General features: G+C 44.0%; 1 protein-coding gene across 2 annotated transcripts; it reads right to left on the bottom strand.

The window, feature by feature from the left end:
• Nucleotides 1–368: 368 nt before the first annotated feature.
• On the bottom strand, nucleotides 369–14,345 carry fid (fire dancer). 2 transcript variants are annotated; one of them, XM_036819593.3, is made up of 4 exons: nucleotides 13,509–14,345; nucleotides 11,062–11,624; nucleotides 5,077–5,487; nucleotides 369–5,009 (listed from the first exon to the last, which is right to left on the bottom strand). In XM_036819593.3, exons 1-4 carry the CDS (start codon nucleotides 13,582–13,584, stop codon nucleotides 1,797–1,799), a joined length of 4,263 nt encoding a protein of 1,420 aa, XP_036675488.3. In that variant the 5' UTR covers nucleotides 13,585–14,345; the 3' UTR covers nucleotides 369–1,796. The 2 variants fall into 2 exon arrangements, with proteins under 2 accessions (XP_036675488.3, XP_070852180.1); XM_070996079.1 differs by lacking the exon at nucleotides 13,509–14,345 and adding an exon at nucleotides 11,718–11,737.
• Nucleotides 14,346–16,038: the final 1,693 nt, after the last annotated feature.

A 16,038-nucleotide genomic window follows, 5' to 3' on the forward strand; every position in this document is an offset into this window, starting at 1 on the left:
TAAAATATACCACAACAAATATAAAGGGTATTCAGGCGTTTTGGGGAAATTCTCTTCATTAAATATTTTCTCTTTGAATTTATATTAATACATTTGTATATCAATAAGACATTTATTTAATAGAAACATTTAGTTTTTAAATATTGTTTTAAAATTTCAGCTAGAGATTTCCATTCTGTACAATATCGGCTCCCTGGCGCGCAATGATTCGCTTTTAGGGTGGCCATCTTCAATTGGCGCTTTTTTCGAATCGTTTAAAATTTAAAGTTTCAATGCTTTAAAAAGTTCAGAAGAACTTGATTTACATGAATGGCCACTAACTTTCCCAAAAGTATTTCTATTGAAAGAATGAATAAATACAAATTCGGTTCAGTAATTATTATTAGTTTATTTAATGTGGTTGTTAATGCATTACAAATAATCAATATTGAATATTTCAGATGGTTTTCCTCTGTCGTAGCTTGGGTTCTTGTGTCTCTTCTGTATGTGTGTGCTTGGTGGACTCTGTGCAAATTATATATATTTTCCAGCATTACTTAATAATTATAATGTTTCAGCATTTCGAGCAGTAGTAGGTTCAAATCGAGTTCTATCTGTTGTGATTTAGTGTTGCGTCCAACGTTAGTTAATATTTATTCAATTGTTCTATTATTTTACGGTATAAAGTTAGTTTAGCTAGCTAAAAAACACATGTACAGTCGCATATAGGTATGTATATATATAATTTATTTTATTGAAAATGTTTGCGTTATTTTTCAAATAACAGTTCTTAAGTTGACAAAAAATTTAAGTTTAGGCGTAGGCTTATGTTACAATCGTGGTTATTGGCCGTTTTTGGGAAGTGAGTTCGTTACTTCATCTAATCGAGGAAAATGAAATGGTGCTCTACACAGGATGAAAATATAAGTACTTGGAAATATGTTTGTGAGCTTCTTAGACTGTTTTGTGTATAATCTTTTGATTTATTTTGCATTCGATATATGTACGGTTCTGTCGTAAATTTAAATGCAGTTATTGATATTCGTAGGTTAGAGGGTTCTATTAACTTTGCAGCGTTAAGGAGTGTATATATGAAATTCCTATATTTCTTTGTTCTATCTGTATAACTTGTATTTTTTATTTACTCATGTATAAGTGGTATATTTTGTTTTTGTTTTAATGGACGTTTGATGATTATTTGCTTCGAAATTATAGCTTAAAGTGCTTGAAACTAGGCTGAAAGTAGCGCAAGATACAAAATGATGCTCGTTGTAAATAGAATATGCTCGTATAACTAGTAAGATTTGTATTTAGCTTGCGTTGTATCGTTATCGTATTCGATTCGATTCGTTTTGGTCTTAAAGCTAGGTTCTCCTTTGAAATTGGATTTCAATGCAGTGCGATCCTGCGTTCGCGTCCTTGAGCAGGCCTGCTAACAATAAATTAGTGCTGGATCGCAGGACGGGGCTTCCCCGCCTCGACTCGCCAGCCGACTAGAGTAATAGACTAAATTTAACAATTCCTTTGGGGGCATCAGATCATAGACTACAGCTAGGGAATGAATTTTCGTTTCAGAGCAGGGATTCAAACGGGCTTACAATGATATTTATCAATTTGATTTTTAATATTTTATAAAGATGGTCACACTGGTTTCCAAAAAATTAGCAGTGTGGCCTTGCAATTTAAAGTGACGTCTAAATAAGTATATCTTTGATTCAAAAATTAAAACTGGGCTTACCCAGTAACATAAAAACTTTTTTAATAATTAAGACATATGTAAGTTCCGTTTTGAATCCCCCTTTGAGAGTGAAGGGCGCTTAGATGGTCCACACCTGGACTTTTTCGGCCACCACACACCAGCTGGCCCGCTCGTAGTAGGAACTAACGATGTGCAGGCTGGCCACATGGTGGTTGATCAGTGCGTCCAGCTCGCCCTCGCGGAACACATGATAGTAGCGGTGGTGGGTACTAGCTCCTCCCTGCGAGGGGCTATCCAGGGAGTTGGTGGAGCTGTTCGAGTGCTCCAGGGATTCGTTGGAGGGTCGCTGTTGAAGATTAGCCGGTTGGTTGGGCTCCTTCTGAGGTTGCTGCTGTTGGGAGGTCGTCGGAGGTTGGACCTTCAGGGCAGCCATGTTGCGCCTTCGTTGGCCATAGTCCGCCATCCCCTCGCCCAACTGATCACCACCTCGGGCCTCTAGAGCTTCCGCCTCGGCATCCTCGTCCTGTTCCTCCTGCTCCTCCTCCTCGGGTATGACATCGTCCTCGTCTTCCTCCCGCACATCACTATCCCCGTCATCCTGGAGGAGATAGGCTGTCTCCGGGTTTAGCTGATAGTGCCGATTCCTCTTGTAGTTGAACTTGGAAATCTTGCAGTGCTCATAGACACCTAGGGAGTAGCTGGACTCGTTCTCCTCCTCCTCCTCTTCCTCGCCATCCTCCTCCTGGATGGTGAAGCTACGGGTTTGCGAGGATAGTGATGAGGTGGAGGAGCTCACTGGGGATTGTTGGAGACTAGGTTGCGTGGACAGATTGGCCAGCATCAACCGTCGTTCCCTGAGCTCATCCCGGAAAGCACTCAGATCGCCATTGGAGCGCTTCTTACCGCCGCCCAGGAACTCCGAAAGATCTCCCATACCGATCCCATCCAGATATCGGCACTCGGTTCGATTGCTCTTGTCCTCCAGTTCCCGCTGCAGTTGGGCAGTCAGTTGCTCGGCGAACTCAGCACAATCCTGCTTCTGGGTGGCCTCCCTTTTCTCCGGAAGAAGTGTGGCACTATCTGCATTTAGGATTATATCATCTTCGCCCTGGGAACGGGAGTTATTGATCTGGAGCTCTCCCTTGTGGTACTGCTCCTGCTGAAGACTGATCAGTTGGGCCAAACTGGGCTCACCTTCGTCTTGGGAGTTCGAGTTGGCGGAGGCACCTCCTCCTTCATCGCTTCCCGAGGGCACCTTAGCCGATCTTGGTGCGCTGATCACACTGTCTATGGAGTCAGGCGAGGAGGGTTCACTGGAATCGCTGTCCAGGTCATCGGTGGCCGGATTGAAGAGCTCGAGGGAGAGCAGCTTGGTGGCCAGCGAGGTGGAAGATGCCGAGGTGGACACCCCAGATCCCGAGGCTCTCCTCACGATGGGGAAACTCTGGCGTTGCAGCTGCAGCGATTGCTGTTTCCGGAACTTGGGAATGGGTGGCAAATCTCGGATGGCCTGGCGGGTGATCCGGCGTACCGGAGGCGACTCCTTAAGCGTTTCCCTGGGCAGCTCCTTCACAGGCTCCTTTTTGGGTGGTTCCATTTGTTGCTCCTTCTGCTGCTCCTTTTGCTGCTCCTTCTGCTGCTCCTTCTGCTGCTCCTTCTGCTGCTTGATGTGCGCCTCATCGAAGCTGAAACGAGCTGGTTTCGAGGGGGGAGTCAGGATGGCCATGGCGGCGGAGACAGCAGAAGTGGACTGCGGCGGAGATGTCACCGTGCCCTGGATGGCAGCTGGGGAGTGGGCCGGAGTGGGTGGGCAGGGCATGATCAGAGGCGATGTTGGCACTGAGTGAGTGGGCGGCAGTCGAGAGCCGGGGTTCCCCGAGCCCTGATCCCTTCCAGCGGCTCCCTGGGCCCTCTGACCATTACTCGACGAGGAGTTGCTGGAACTAGAGTTGGAGTTCTGGTGCTGCTGCTGGTAGTTCAACTGCTGCTGGTGCTGCTCCGGCTTGGGTATGAAGATGACCGAGGCGAAGCTGTCCTCGGACTCGATGCTGGTGTCCGACTGCAGGCTGCTGTCCTTCGAGGAGTCCGACCCCGACTCCCGAGAGTGCCTCCTGGCCTTGTCCCCCTGGCCGCCATCCGCGCAGGCCGGGCACTCCTGCTGGTACTGGCTGCAGTGGCACAGATTGCCCATGGTGCACTCCACGCTGCTGCAGTACGTCACGGGTCCCGAGGTCGTGGAGGATGAGGGCAGTATCAAGTGGGAGAGGTGATGCACGGGATGGTGGTGGTGGTGATGGTGGTGCTGATGGACCACCGTCGCTCCAGCCACTCCCGCCTGCTTATTGTTGTTATTCAGCGTGGGGTTCTTGTTGTCCACTTGAGTGGGATTCTGCGCAGGATTAGGCTGTGTCTGCGGAACACTCTTAATATTCTGGATCAGTTTGCTTATCCCTGTCTTGGTCACCCTCTCCAGGCTGCCCGTGGAGCTCTTGATTTTAGTGGTGAAGCCCTCGCGGATCACCTGTAACCTCTTGGAGAACAGAGCCGATCTGCAGAGGAAGGCTTCGTTTAGCGAGGTCTGCTTCTGGATGCGCTTGCGCACCCTTTCCTTCTCCCTCAGCCGATTGCAGGCCATCAGATCCTCGTTCAGGGAGCTCTGTTTGCGCAGGAAGGTGGGTGCTCCCGATCCTGATACACCAGTTGCTCCTCCTCCTCCCTCGACAGGATCTCCCGAAGGAGGCGTGGCCGTCGATGAGGCATGCTGATGGAAGTTCCCAGCGTAGCAGCCGCTCCTTGTGTACAAACTACTGCTCACAGCGCCATTAGAACCATTCAGGCTGCTCACCATCTGGAAGGACTCGGAGGCGGGAGGCGTGGAGGCGCCGGCGGCGTCATCATCGCACAGGGATTGCTTCTGCTTGATGAGCTTGGGCCTCCGGCTCAACGTGTTTCCAGCACTGGCAGTTGCCGTGGGCGAATGTCTTCCATTCAGCTGGAGTTGCAACTGAAGTTGCTGTGCCTCCGGGGCATTGAGTAAAAGGGCAGCTGCACTGGCCTTGGATTCGCCCGGGATCAAAGGACCTCCCAGGCTGGGAACACTAGATCTCGAGCGGACAATCTGGCGGGGAGGAGGCTGCAGAATGCTGCCCAAGCTGCGGGATTTGAGACCAGCCGATAGAGGAGGATCGGGAAAGTCCTCGAAGTCCTCCAGGCGACGCAGCTCGATTGGCAGGTCCTTGGCGTCCTCGTAGTCCAAACTACTATCGTTCTTGGTATCCTTCGAGGACCAGGAGTCCATGAACCAGGCATGCCTTCGTCCTCGAGCCAGTTTCTAAGGTTTCGAAGAAAAATATAAGTAAGTAACTGAATCTTTAATTGGGATAAGATCTTTTTAATACCTGAATGGCCCTGCGAACGAAGCTGTAGCAGGACTCCCCCGGCGAGGACGAACTCAAGCTGGAACTATCGCCATCTCCTGCCGATCGACTGGAGTTCGTCGAGTCCTCGGTGTAGGCGTGGTAGGGCGGCTGGAAGTTGTCGTCATCTTCCTCATCCGAGTAGGAGTAGTTCCGGTTCTTTGGTGGCTGCCAGGGTATCAGCACATCCTGCGACTCGAAGCGTCGATGCCGCTGTTCCAGTGCCCACACGGTGATCACCACGCGACCACCGATCCTCAGGATCCTGGCCAGCTCCCTCAGAGCCTGGACACGTCGCTCCGTGGTGGCGAAGTGGTGCACCACCGCCAGCGACAACACCGCATCGAAACTGTCGTCCCGGAAAGGCAGCTCCAGATTGTCACAAAGGGCCACCTGGAAAGGAAAATAATAATGATGTTAGTCATTAGAAGTGGGAACTTAAAATACATCTTAAATATTTTTTATAAAATATATGAATCTTCAATAAGTTAAAGCTATCGGAAGGAACTAAAATTGAACTAAAAGGCCTTTAAAATAAAATAATAGCCATATGCACCCTGTTCAAATGTCTCCTAAGTGACAGGAGTTATTTAAAAATGTCTAAAGAACCTAAAAAAGAAGGTGAAATAATATGTTTCACAAAAATCGAACATTATTGGATTAATAATATACATATTTTAAATAATTCCAGAGAGTCGAGTTCTATTTGTTTTGTTGCCAAGAAATTACCTTCATTGCAATAATTAGTGTTAGTTAGTTTTATTAAACCATTCTCTTAGACAACTTAGCTTTCCCTCATAATTTAAATAATTTGATTGATTTACGGACTTTATGATTTCCCCAGGTGGAAGCCCAACACCATAGAATCGCAGCCCACCAGTGATCCCCTGGGTAGCCATGCCAATTAAGCTGTGTCAAAGATAAGTCCTCGCAGGAGTCTCTTTGTGGGGTCGGGACTGCGGTTGCTGACATCGAGTCCTTCCCAGGAATCTCCCACGGGTGCTGCCCGCAAAAGTATGCAATTGAAATGGTGTAAGCTGCGGCCACAAAGAGGAGATGATGCAATTTTTAAGCCCTGAGCCCGGGACCATCATCAATCGCCTTCGAGGAAAGTTCTACTTACAGGATGGATGACACGAAAAAAAGAAGAAATTTCCATATCAAAGCGTTGCAGCCTGATTGAATAAGCCATTCAGTATTCCTTTCGGTTGGCTACATCATTTCGCAATTAGTAACTTTTTCCGTGCTGGGAAAACAAAGTTATCGGTTCGGCTGGCTGATTGGAAGTTGGCTTCTTCCATTTGTCATTCAAATGTACGCTGGGGGAAAAGTCCTGTTCGAAAGTTGAACACTTGGCCATCGGAACCAACAACCTGACCTAACACAATGTGGCCAAAACCGATGCAGGTGTTCCAGCCATATGCACGCCATTTATATTCATTTTCGTGTCATGGCCAGAGAACTGATGGTGTCAATTACCATGGCTGGGATAAAGGGAGTTGGCCAAACAAAGGTGTATTTTATTCGTTCAATATCTATATATACTATGCACTTTGGATGACAAACTGCCGAGCGCGTCAATGCAGAAATTTAATATCGATTCAAGCTGTTCCGGGAAATGCAATTCCTGGCACCCAATATAGATTTACAATTTCCCAGGAAATTTCATTGCTCTCAATCTCCTCGTTTGTCGAATCAAATTTACATTGCGCGAGCAAATGCTAAATTAAATGTTGGAAAAGGCTACACAAGTATTATGTTTCGCTCCCCGATGAAATGCCATTTTATTTGCTGCAATCTTGAATTTCCGCTTCCTGCTCAACTATTATCGCAATGCCTGTGTGTGTGTATTTGCACTCTACACAGGCTGTGGGTGTGTTTTTCTGCAGAAATAAAAATCCTTGACCCGCCAAGCCTTACACTTTCCCAGAGTTTTCCGCCTGAGGTGATTCAGGTGCTCTCTGCCCACCAGCAGAAATTCAGACTGTGCCATTACAAGCTCGAAGTCTTCAGCAAATATCAATTAACATAAGTGTTTTTCGGCCTCTGAACTTTCGATGGGAATTAAACATGGAAAAAATTGTATTTTAAGCGATTTCTGGAATCTTAGATGGATGAAGTAGATGGAAAAACTTGAAAAGAATTGAGTCCAACCTCTCCTAAAGTACTTGATAAAACGTATATTTTAGGATGGTCTAATAATTTTTAATAACATATAGGGAGCTCTATTAGAAAGAACTTGAACTTTTTAAGCTTTCGGTTCTGTATGTTTTATTGAGTTTTTTGATTGAGAAGCATATTTTGTTAATTTGAAAATACAACTTTTTAAAGAAAATGTTATAAGACTGATTCTATCAAATAGCCTTCTATCTCCACTCCAAAACTGTTGCAAAATCTATCCTTTAAGATGCATAAAATGGAAATTAATCATTGTATTCTCTTTTGTGGAAACGCCCAGGCAAACAAACAGAATCTCATGCATTTTAGGTAAGCAAGCTTTTGTTTTCCGCTCATGAGGATGATTCTTAATGCATGACGATGCAGAGCCATTCATCTGATCCCCAGGATCCCCACACCCACACCACACCATAACCATAACCATATCCCCTGCACTTTAGTTTCTCCTTTCGATGAATGCGCAAGCTGACAGTTTTCCTTTATTTGCCATGTTTTCTCTTTTCCAAGTGCGCTATACAAATCGTATTTATAGCCGTGGCCATTTTTCACATAGGGGGCTTTTGTGTGTGCAGGATAGTGTCACGCGGGTCGGGCACATGACGCCTTTGAAATTTATGTTGACAGGACTTTCCAGGAGGAGGGGGAGGGGGAGGGTGGCGGGGGCAAGTGTCAGGTGAAAGTGAAAAACGTAACGCATACGCTGCGTCGCACGCTAATGAGGCCAAAGCGCAGCTCAAAAGACGAAAAGACGGGGCCAAAAGAGGAAAACCTCTATAAGTATATACTGCATACTTTATTCAGCAGGTATCTCTCCCCTTTTGCGGCTTATTTAAATGGCGCTTTAGCCAAGAAAATTGCAGGTTTCACCTGGCCCAGAAAAAGCCCAGCCATTATTGAGTTTCACTTTTTATGTTTGCGGCGCTGCAGCATTTTTGGGGGTTTTCCTGGGCGCAAGATTTACGGCCTGCTGCTCCACTTGCCATGCTTATTGCTTTTACAAAATTATTGAAAACCAGGCCATGCACGAGCTGCAGAAATCAAAGAGTTGCAACAACTTTTCGGAGCCCCCGGACCAAGTTAAATTGGTTTTGCATGAAGTTCTTTTATGTGCAATCTCTGCAGCACAAGTTGCATTCGCTTGCATGTCACGTGCGCATTTTGTGTCGGCTTTATTTTAAACACATTAGGCAAATAGAAATAAATACCGATCGGAAGCGTTTTGCTATGCAAATTATCGGGACTGAAGTGATTAGAAGCACATGCGGGCAATCGGCGGGCCAAATGTCAAGGACGAAAGGACTTGGCGAATAATTGGAGGCACTAAGCTCCTGTCCGGTCAAATGGTAATGTGGCATGTTATTAAATAAATTAAGCCGCTTACAGTAAATGGTCGGCGAAATGCAGCAGCTGCTGTTGCAACTGCAGGCCGCCTGTCAATTCCACGCGAAAGCAATTTAAATGCGAAGAATGCGTGTTGTCGATTACCGCGGAGTGGTGAATGAAAAGTGTGGGGATTTCTTGGGAAATGGTACTTTGGCCCCTCCTCCTCTGCCTGGAAATGGCACCATAAATAAGCGCCCGGCGTTAGTAATAGATTATGGCGAAAAGCATTGCATACCTCTGCCAGCCATGCCGCTGAATAATGGTCGCTATATACCATTATACAGTCGGTTATAGTCATGCGGGGGATCGCAATTTATTGTTGTTCCTTGTAAGAGGAAATGTTGGGGGTTTCCAACAGCCAGCAGAGCCCACTCAGCCAGGAGCAACAAAAGAAAATGGGGAAAACTATGCGGCAGAGTTGTGTCATTGTTGAGCGAATATTGTTCGGGGGAAAACTAAGTGCGCTGTACTTCATGTTCATTATGACATAGTCGAGCGTATCACTTAATTGTGCCCAGAAGTTCCAGGCGCGGACCTCCGCCCCATAAACTTTACAATTTCTGAGCTTAACACCGTGAGATATTATTAACTTGGCCCTGTTGAAGGAAACTGAAAATGTTTTATGTAGCTGTATATAGTTTCTAGACAGAATGAGGTAGGTTTTTACGGTATAAAGTATCACTATACCATAACTTGTTTATATGTTTAATTGAATCGAAAACATTTAACGAAACAGACTAAAATTTTTAGAAAGGTTTAGTGGATTTATACGGCAGAAAGTATAATATCTAGCGATTTTAGTAAATCACCATACGTAATCACCATGGACGTATATTGATTTTACCCGTTTTATAAATTCATTAAGAATATTTATATTATTATTTCTAATTGTAATTAAATTTGATGCAAATTCACTAAAAATCAACTAGTTCCTAACTCAATTAGATGGCCAGTAGTTAGAATAAATAAATGTTTAATGAACTCGCCTGCACAATTGGTTTAATCTATCCGACCAGTGTCCCAATTTAGCTAATTTAGTGGCTTTTTTTGATATTACGTATTTATGCAACATCCCACTGACTCATGCAATATGCATTCAATGTTATTTGAAGTTCTAAACTTTCAATGGAAGCTGCTGCCACTCGAACTGCATAAAATGAAGTAGGTGATTATGCATCCCTTTTGGCTGCCAACCATCTGCAGTTTATGGGATCTGCATCGTTGGCTGCTTCTCCTTCTCCAAATGACTCGTTTTACGGCACCGTTGTGGACCATTGCAATTATGAGGCATTAAAAACTCCCAATGGAAAACGGCGAGCGGAACACGTGCAAATAATACCCAATGATAAGCATAATTTATGCGTGCTACTAATGGCCATTTTAAGTGGAGCAACCAGCATTTGAATGTGGCAAATGTTTTACAACCCAGTCCCCCAGAAAATGGAAAATGGGTCAATTGTATGGCCAGAAGAGCTCCAAGGAACACGACCGCACCGAAAACACATGCAATTAGCAGGCTGCAATTAGATTGCACACAAACTTGACGAGTTCATGCACTGCTCAGTTTGCGAACTCAGCTAATCAAGAACTTACAAACGAGGGAGCTTAATGCATGTAACCCTCCATTAGTGCTAAAGAATATATATATATCTCAAACGATTAGAAATGGTGCTATTTAAATTAGTTTCAGTTAATTAAACCTGTGTATATATACCGAAATGGTTACACACGTCTTTAGAAGTTTATACCATATCCCTCAGAGATGAAGTTCTATTTGGGAATTTTGGGAATTGCGGTTCTTCTCGTTCCGGCTCTAGCGAGAAGCTATCCCCAACCACCGTCCCCATGGGGACCTATAGGAGACTGGGGCAACCCAGGGCATAAAGTATATGATTGAATCTATAATGCATTTCAAAATTCTTTGCTAATTTAAAAAATAAAATCCATTTGTAATCTTTTAATAATAAACTAAAATAGAGGTCTAGCGTTGGGTAAGGAACTACTTTACTGTACCTAGGTAAGGTAGCAGGCATTTGAAAAAATACATGACACCTGGTACAAAATTAAATAATTAGATAGGTTAGGGTAAAATGTCAGGAAATCAGGGACTGTAAAAAATGATCTGTATAATTGTATTGATCTGTTTTTGAACCCAAATTAATTTAAATTAGTTCCAAAAAATTATTCAGAATTCGACTTTATAGAAGTGTTTACCATATCCCTAAGATATGATATCTTGGTATTAAGATACAAATAAGAATCTTTAGTCATAATTAAGCTTATTCTCAGCTACCTAAGTAAAGTTCACAGTAGTCCTTTATTTATGTACCTTGGTAAAATAAATCTTTCTGAAAAACGGTAGCTAAGGATGTGGGTTCAAGTGATTAGATATCTCGGTGGACTCACCTCACCGCCCTTCTCGTGGGCCACCTTGCTCAGCCGGTAGCAGCGCTCCACGCCGATGGTGCAGATGGCCGGATTGCACTGGGTGAGGTACCTCCCACTGCCGCAGCCCACGTCGCAGACCACTGAGCCGGGATCCAGGCCGCTGAGGAAGTGGGCCATCCGGGGACGCACTGGACCCGTGGGCTCCTCGCAGTGCTCGTACACATCGTGCACGTAGGCCCTTTCCAGAGCCGCCGATCTGCCACTGGCATCGCTACTCGAGGGTTTCTCCTCAACGGGTTGTGGGGGTGCCACAGTCTTTGTTGTCTCGCTGACAGGTGAACTGGAGGTGGCACCTCCTGCTCCTCCCGATCCCGTCTCGAGTGTTGTGGCTGCCGTTGGGGATATTACTGTGGGCGCCAAATCACCCGCTTGTCCTATGCCCGATGCCGCATTTGTTGCAGTTGCCGTTGTCAATTGCTTGGTCATTGTGGCTGCTGCTGTTGCAAGTGTGGCTGCTGCTCCCGATGTTGCTCCTGTCTTTGTGTGGCACTTGTCATATGTTGTCGAGGGGCAAACTTCATCTGCAGAATACATAAAAATAGATGGAGGAAGTCAGAAACGGGATTACACACGAATTTCGTGTCAGAAACAGGACACTTAATAATTCCACGTACAGAAAATATCAGTCAAAACTTTCAGCAGACTGCGGAAACATTAACTTGTTATATAAAATAACTATGGAAGTATAAAAGAGACATTTCTATCTAAGCTGAAAGCTCCAAAATGGGAAATTTCATATATAATGGTCTTATGACCAGCTGAATTTCAAAGAAATCCAGTGAGTAATTCTAAATAAAAGAAAGTGCCTTATGATCATAAGAACTTGTTTAATTATTTTATCTTGCCTTCTTGTCTAGACCGATAAAGCGGTTTATGGAGTGCCATAACTTTTCACAATATTTCCTTCCCCATTTCAATTTGATAAAGTTGATAACTGCTTTCTGGAAACAAGGTCCTTCAGGACCTGCAGCTGAAGTGCTTCCATGAAAACCCATTTCTGGACGATTTCCATCGAGTTCTAGGAAATGCCCCCTTTAGCCTCTTCGTTATGCAAGCTGCAGTGTAATTTATAATCCGCCAAACAATTTGTATAATTAAGCCAATTGCCTGGCATAAAGTCAATTTCAGCCCCGACTGCGTTTCTTGTTGCATGCCGTTGGAAATTTTGCGAAAAACGAAAGGAGGACTACAGTGCATGACATCAAGTCGTAAAATCGTTAGAAAAACGTCAGCAAAACCCACACAGACATATAAACACCAGCGAGTTGCATTCCGGATGTGTGGCAACTGTTTTTGGTTAGCATTGTTGTTGACATTTTATAACCATACTTCCGGTGGCACTCCGAATGGAAATTTTAACGCCTTGGGCGCAGGGAACTGGCCATTGTCAGAGCCAATAAATTGCATTAAAAGGCTGTTGCACAAAGGGAAATTACCAGCAGTGGGTGGTCTGCTTTCCTCCAGGTGGGCCGTGAGCAGTGGGTGGTTCGGAAAGTTCAGAAGTGGGTGGCTCGAGGCCATTTGCAGGGAGCCACAGCAGCCGGCAGTGGGCGCCAAACGACATTAGTGCAGTAAAATGGAATTATAATTGAAATCTGATTAAAAGCAGTTGTAGTGCCAACAATGACGCAGCATTCACGATGGGGATGGTCTCGAAAGGGGGGCTACGACTGGGGACTACGCATGGCTCATGTCCTGGGGGCGTTAATGAGTTGGCGCCCATTCTGCGTATGTGTTAATAAGCACTGTAAATGAGTTATAAATGTATTTTATGACATTTTGATTGAAATAATGGCATAGAAAGGGAGACAAGAAAGCTTTAGGAGAGGCCAGACGCATAGAGAGCGGAGTATAAATCAGAAACTTGTAACCCAGTCATTTGTATTTCATCATCTAGTGAAATATGTGCCTATCATATGTTTCACTTTCATTTCATATTTTTATGAAATATAGTATGTGCTTGTACGAGGTAAGATAATAATAATAGATAAGATATTTTGAAGGTTTTCTGTTCTTGATAAGAGAACTGACAGTAGAGCAATTACTTGTAAAACGAATTTCTTAGAAAAACACTCTTAAAACAATCCATAATTAAACGTATTTCCTTTCCCTAAATGAGTTATTATTATAATAGATTAATGGCAAAGTAAGTCGTTCGGATACTAAAATCGTTTTAAGCTTTTCCCTGAGCTAAGCACCTACCCCTCAACAGTCTAAAGATTTTCTGCCGATGCCTACTTAAAACAGATAGCTTCCCTTTCATTCTTGGCTTCTGTTGAGCATGATGAGCACTCATTAACATCGTTTTTCCTGTGCTTGTCGCATCCGTATCCCCATCCGCATCCTAATCAATAAAGTGCTTTCCCATTACCCATACGCCGTGTGGTCCAGGCTAAGGTGCTTACCTTTTGTGGGGCCGTTGCTGCGCTGATAACTCGCATTCAACAAAGCCGTCGACGACGCCAGTTCCGCTGATAACATGCGATGTGGTATAGATGATATAGATGGGGATATTACGACGGGGGTCGTGAGGTCGGAAAATCAATGTGCATGCATAATTTAAAGTCGGTTGCGGCACTTTAGTCCTCCCTTCGACATCCACATCCACATCCAGTTGAAATGGGGAAAAGGGAACTTTGGACCCTCGACAACTTGGCGACGCGCGAGTATTTTTAGACTTTCGAAGCGGGGCACGTTCTGTACGATAATTTGCTCAATTTATTTTTGAAATCTATCATTATGGCAACTACACGGTGTAATTGTGCCGTGCTTGTTTTTGTTTTCCTGGCCACTGTGGCACTGAGGAGGACCTCCTGCTCCTTTCAGCTGCCACACAAAATAGGATACACAAAATGCGGGCTCCACGGACTCCTGTCAATGCCTCTGGCATATGACGTTTCCTTTGTGTGTGAGTGTGTGATTTTCTGCTTCTTACAGGCACTTTTCACTTGCACTTTTCCTCTGGATCCGTTCGTTCCGTTCTCATCGACGGGGTCTTACCAATTAACTTTCCATTATCCCCTTCTCGAATTGGATTTATTCTTGAATTGTGTTTAATTTCTAGGACACTGGCACTTGGCGCTTCACTTGTATACATATATCCCTGTATATATATGGGGGCGAGTGGGGATTTGTGTATTTGTGTGTGTGTCAGTGCGCGTGTGTGAGAGGTCCTGCCTCAGCGATTTTCCCGTTTGTTAGCCGTTTTTTCAGCCCGTGTCCGTTCTCTCGGAGTGAAATTCGCGTTCTAACGTGAAAAGCCCCTTGGACTCCAGTGCGATTGTTCAAGGATGTTGCTCCTGCCGCTGTGGATCGCATTGGAAAAGCTCGGCCGACTTGACGAAAGCTTTTTGGAGCAGGGGCCCTCCGCTCACAGCTGTTCTGCAGAGAGGGAAAGTGAAAACGGAGAATGGGAGCGGGAGAATTCGCGAGTCTTTGAGTTATGGGTTAAGTGGAGAAAGGACTTTCTCTATAAACAAATACTTGACTAGCTTTATGGGTAGAGCAGCAATATTCTTATTCATTAGCCTTATAAGATAAGAACAGTAAGATTTATTTTTTAATAATTATATTTGTATAGTTTATAAAATCGAGTTGAGATTGTAGAATTTGTGAATTTTATAGTTTAATAATAATAATAATAATAATAAGACATGAGTCTTTAATATATAAAACATTAAAGATTATAAATCACTGATTAAAATGTGATATGATTAATATAGAATATATTACCAAAGACTAAATGATGAGTGACATATTATTAATATGGAGTATATCTTAATATGATTTATTTTTATGTTTTACTAAATTTAAAGTTTAACTAAGTTCAAGAATGCAACTTCAAAATTATTATTAATCATCAATAAATAAGAAATTAAATTTAGGTGTCCTACAAATAATGGGCAGTAGAATACCCCACTTAATAGGTAGTCTTGGTCCAACAATACAAATAGGTTATACGAAAATGGAAAATCGAATTGATTTGGGCATGCTTTAAATTAAGAAAGCCATATAAAATACAATTTGCGATGCCAAAGCCCCTTCGAGAGCTCAATGGCAGGCCAGAAATAGCCAGACCAGGGCAATTAAAATGACAAAAGAAAGAAAAGCTCGGAATTCGTCTTTGTTTGGTTAACGCGAGTCGGCTTGTCAAAATTCATGAATGAACCCCACAGCGCAATTGAAGAAGTCAAAAAGTGAAAAAAGTGGAACTGGGGGAAGAGCAACAACCGCATGTGAAAAGCCATATGAAAAGCCAGTGCACAGAAATAGAAGCTTCGTCGAGTTGGCCAGTGAAATGTGTCGAAAATAGCAGAATAGCAAGGAGCCAGCCACGAAATAGGCGAAAAATAGCTCCACGAGCTGCCAAATGGCGCAAACTCTACCCAGAGTGCGTCCCTTTTCCTCCCGCGTACATCCATCTCACTTGCACCCGATTACTGTTGATGAATGAAAAGCTTTTTGTTTTGCCTTTGCCGCTATCTCAGAGTCGCGTGGAAAATGGAAAAGTGGGAAAACTCCCGCCGATGTCGCTGTAGTTGTAAAGTAGCGCCATCCTCTGACGTCCCCGCATAGTAAAAGCTTGTAAGTCGGGGGTTTTCCTGGGAGTGGGTGGCATCCCGAGCGTCACATGTCTTTTTCGGGCCGCATGACTAATATAGGCAAATGGCGAAAGAGTCGCAGGACGTGGCGCACATTTGGCGACATGCCAGGGCAGATACGCATTCCTAAACAAAATGTATCTGTACTCGGAGAAATATTTCCTATCTGGATTTAAAGAGTACAAATTTTTAAAGGGAGCCACATAAATCAGAAGGTCTTTAAAATTACTTAAGAAGATGTCTATAAGTATGCAACAATAAGTTTTGAAATCATTTTTTGTACTGCATTCTTTTAGACACCCAAAACATTTTTTAAAAAGTTTTCAAATAAATA

Source organism: Drosophila suzukii, chromosome 3, assembly GCF_043229965.1.
Source record: "Drosophila suzukii chromosome 3, CBGP_Dsuzu_IsoJpt1.0, whole genome shotgun sequence".
NCBI lineage: Eukaryota > Metazoa > Arthropoda > Insecta > Diptera > Drosophilidae > Drosophila > Drosophila suzukii.

Bases quoted from the DNA above. Each gene is read 5' to 3' on its own strand.
- fid (XM_036819593.3), bottom strand. From the start codon at position 13,584: ATGTTATCAGCGGAACTGGCGTCGTCGACGGCTTTGTTGAATGCGAGT. The intron at 11,625-13,508 runs GTAAGCACCTTA...TGTATTCTGCAG, and splicing joins CAGCAACGGCCCCACAAAAG to ATGAAGTTTGCCCCTCGACA. The intron at 5,010-5,076 runs GTATTAAAAAGA...TCGAAACCTTAG, and splicing joins TCGTTCGCAGGGCCATTCAG to AAACTGGCTCGAGGACGAAG.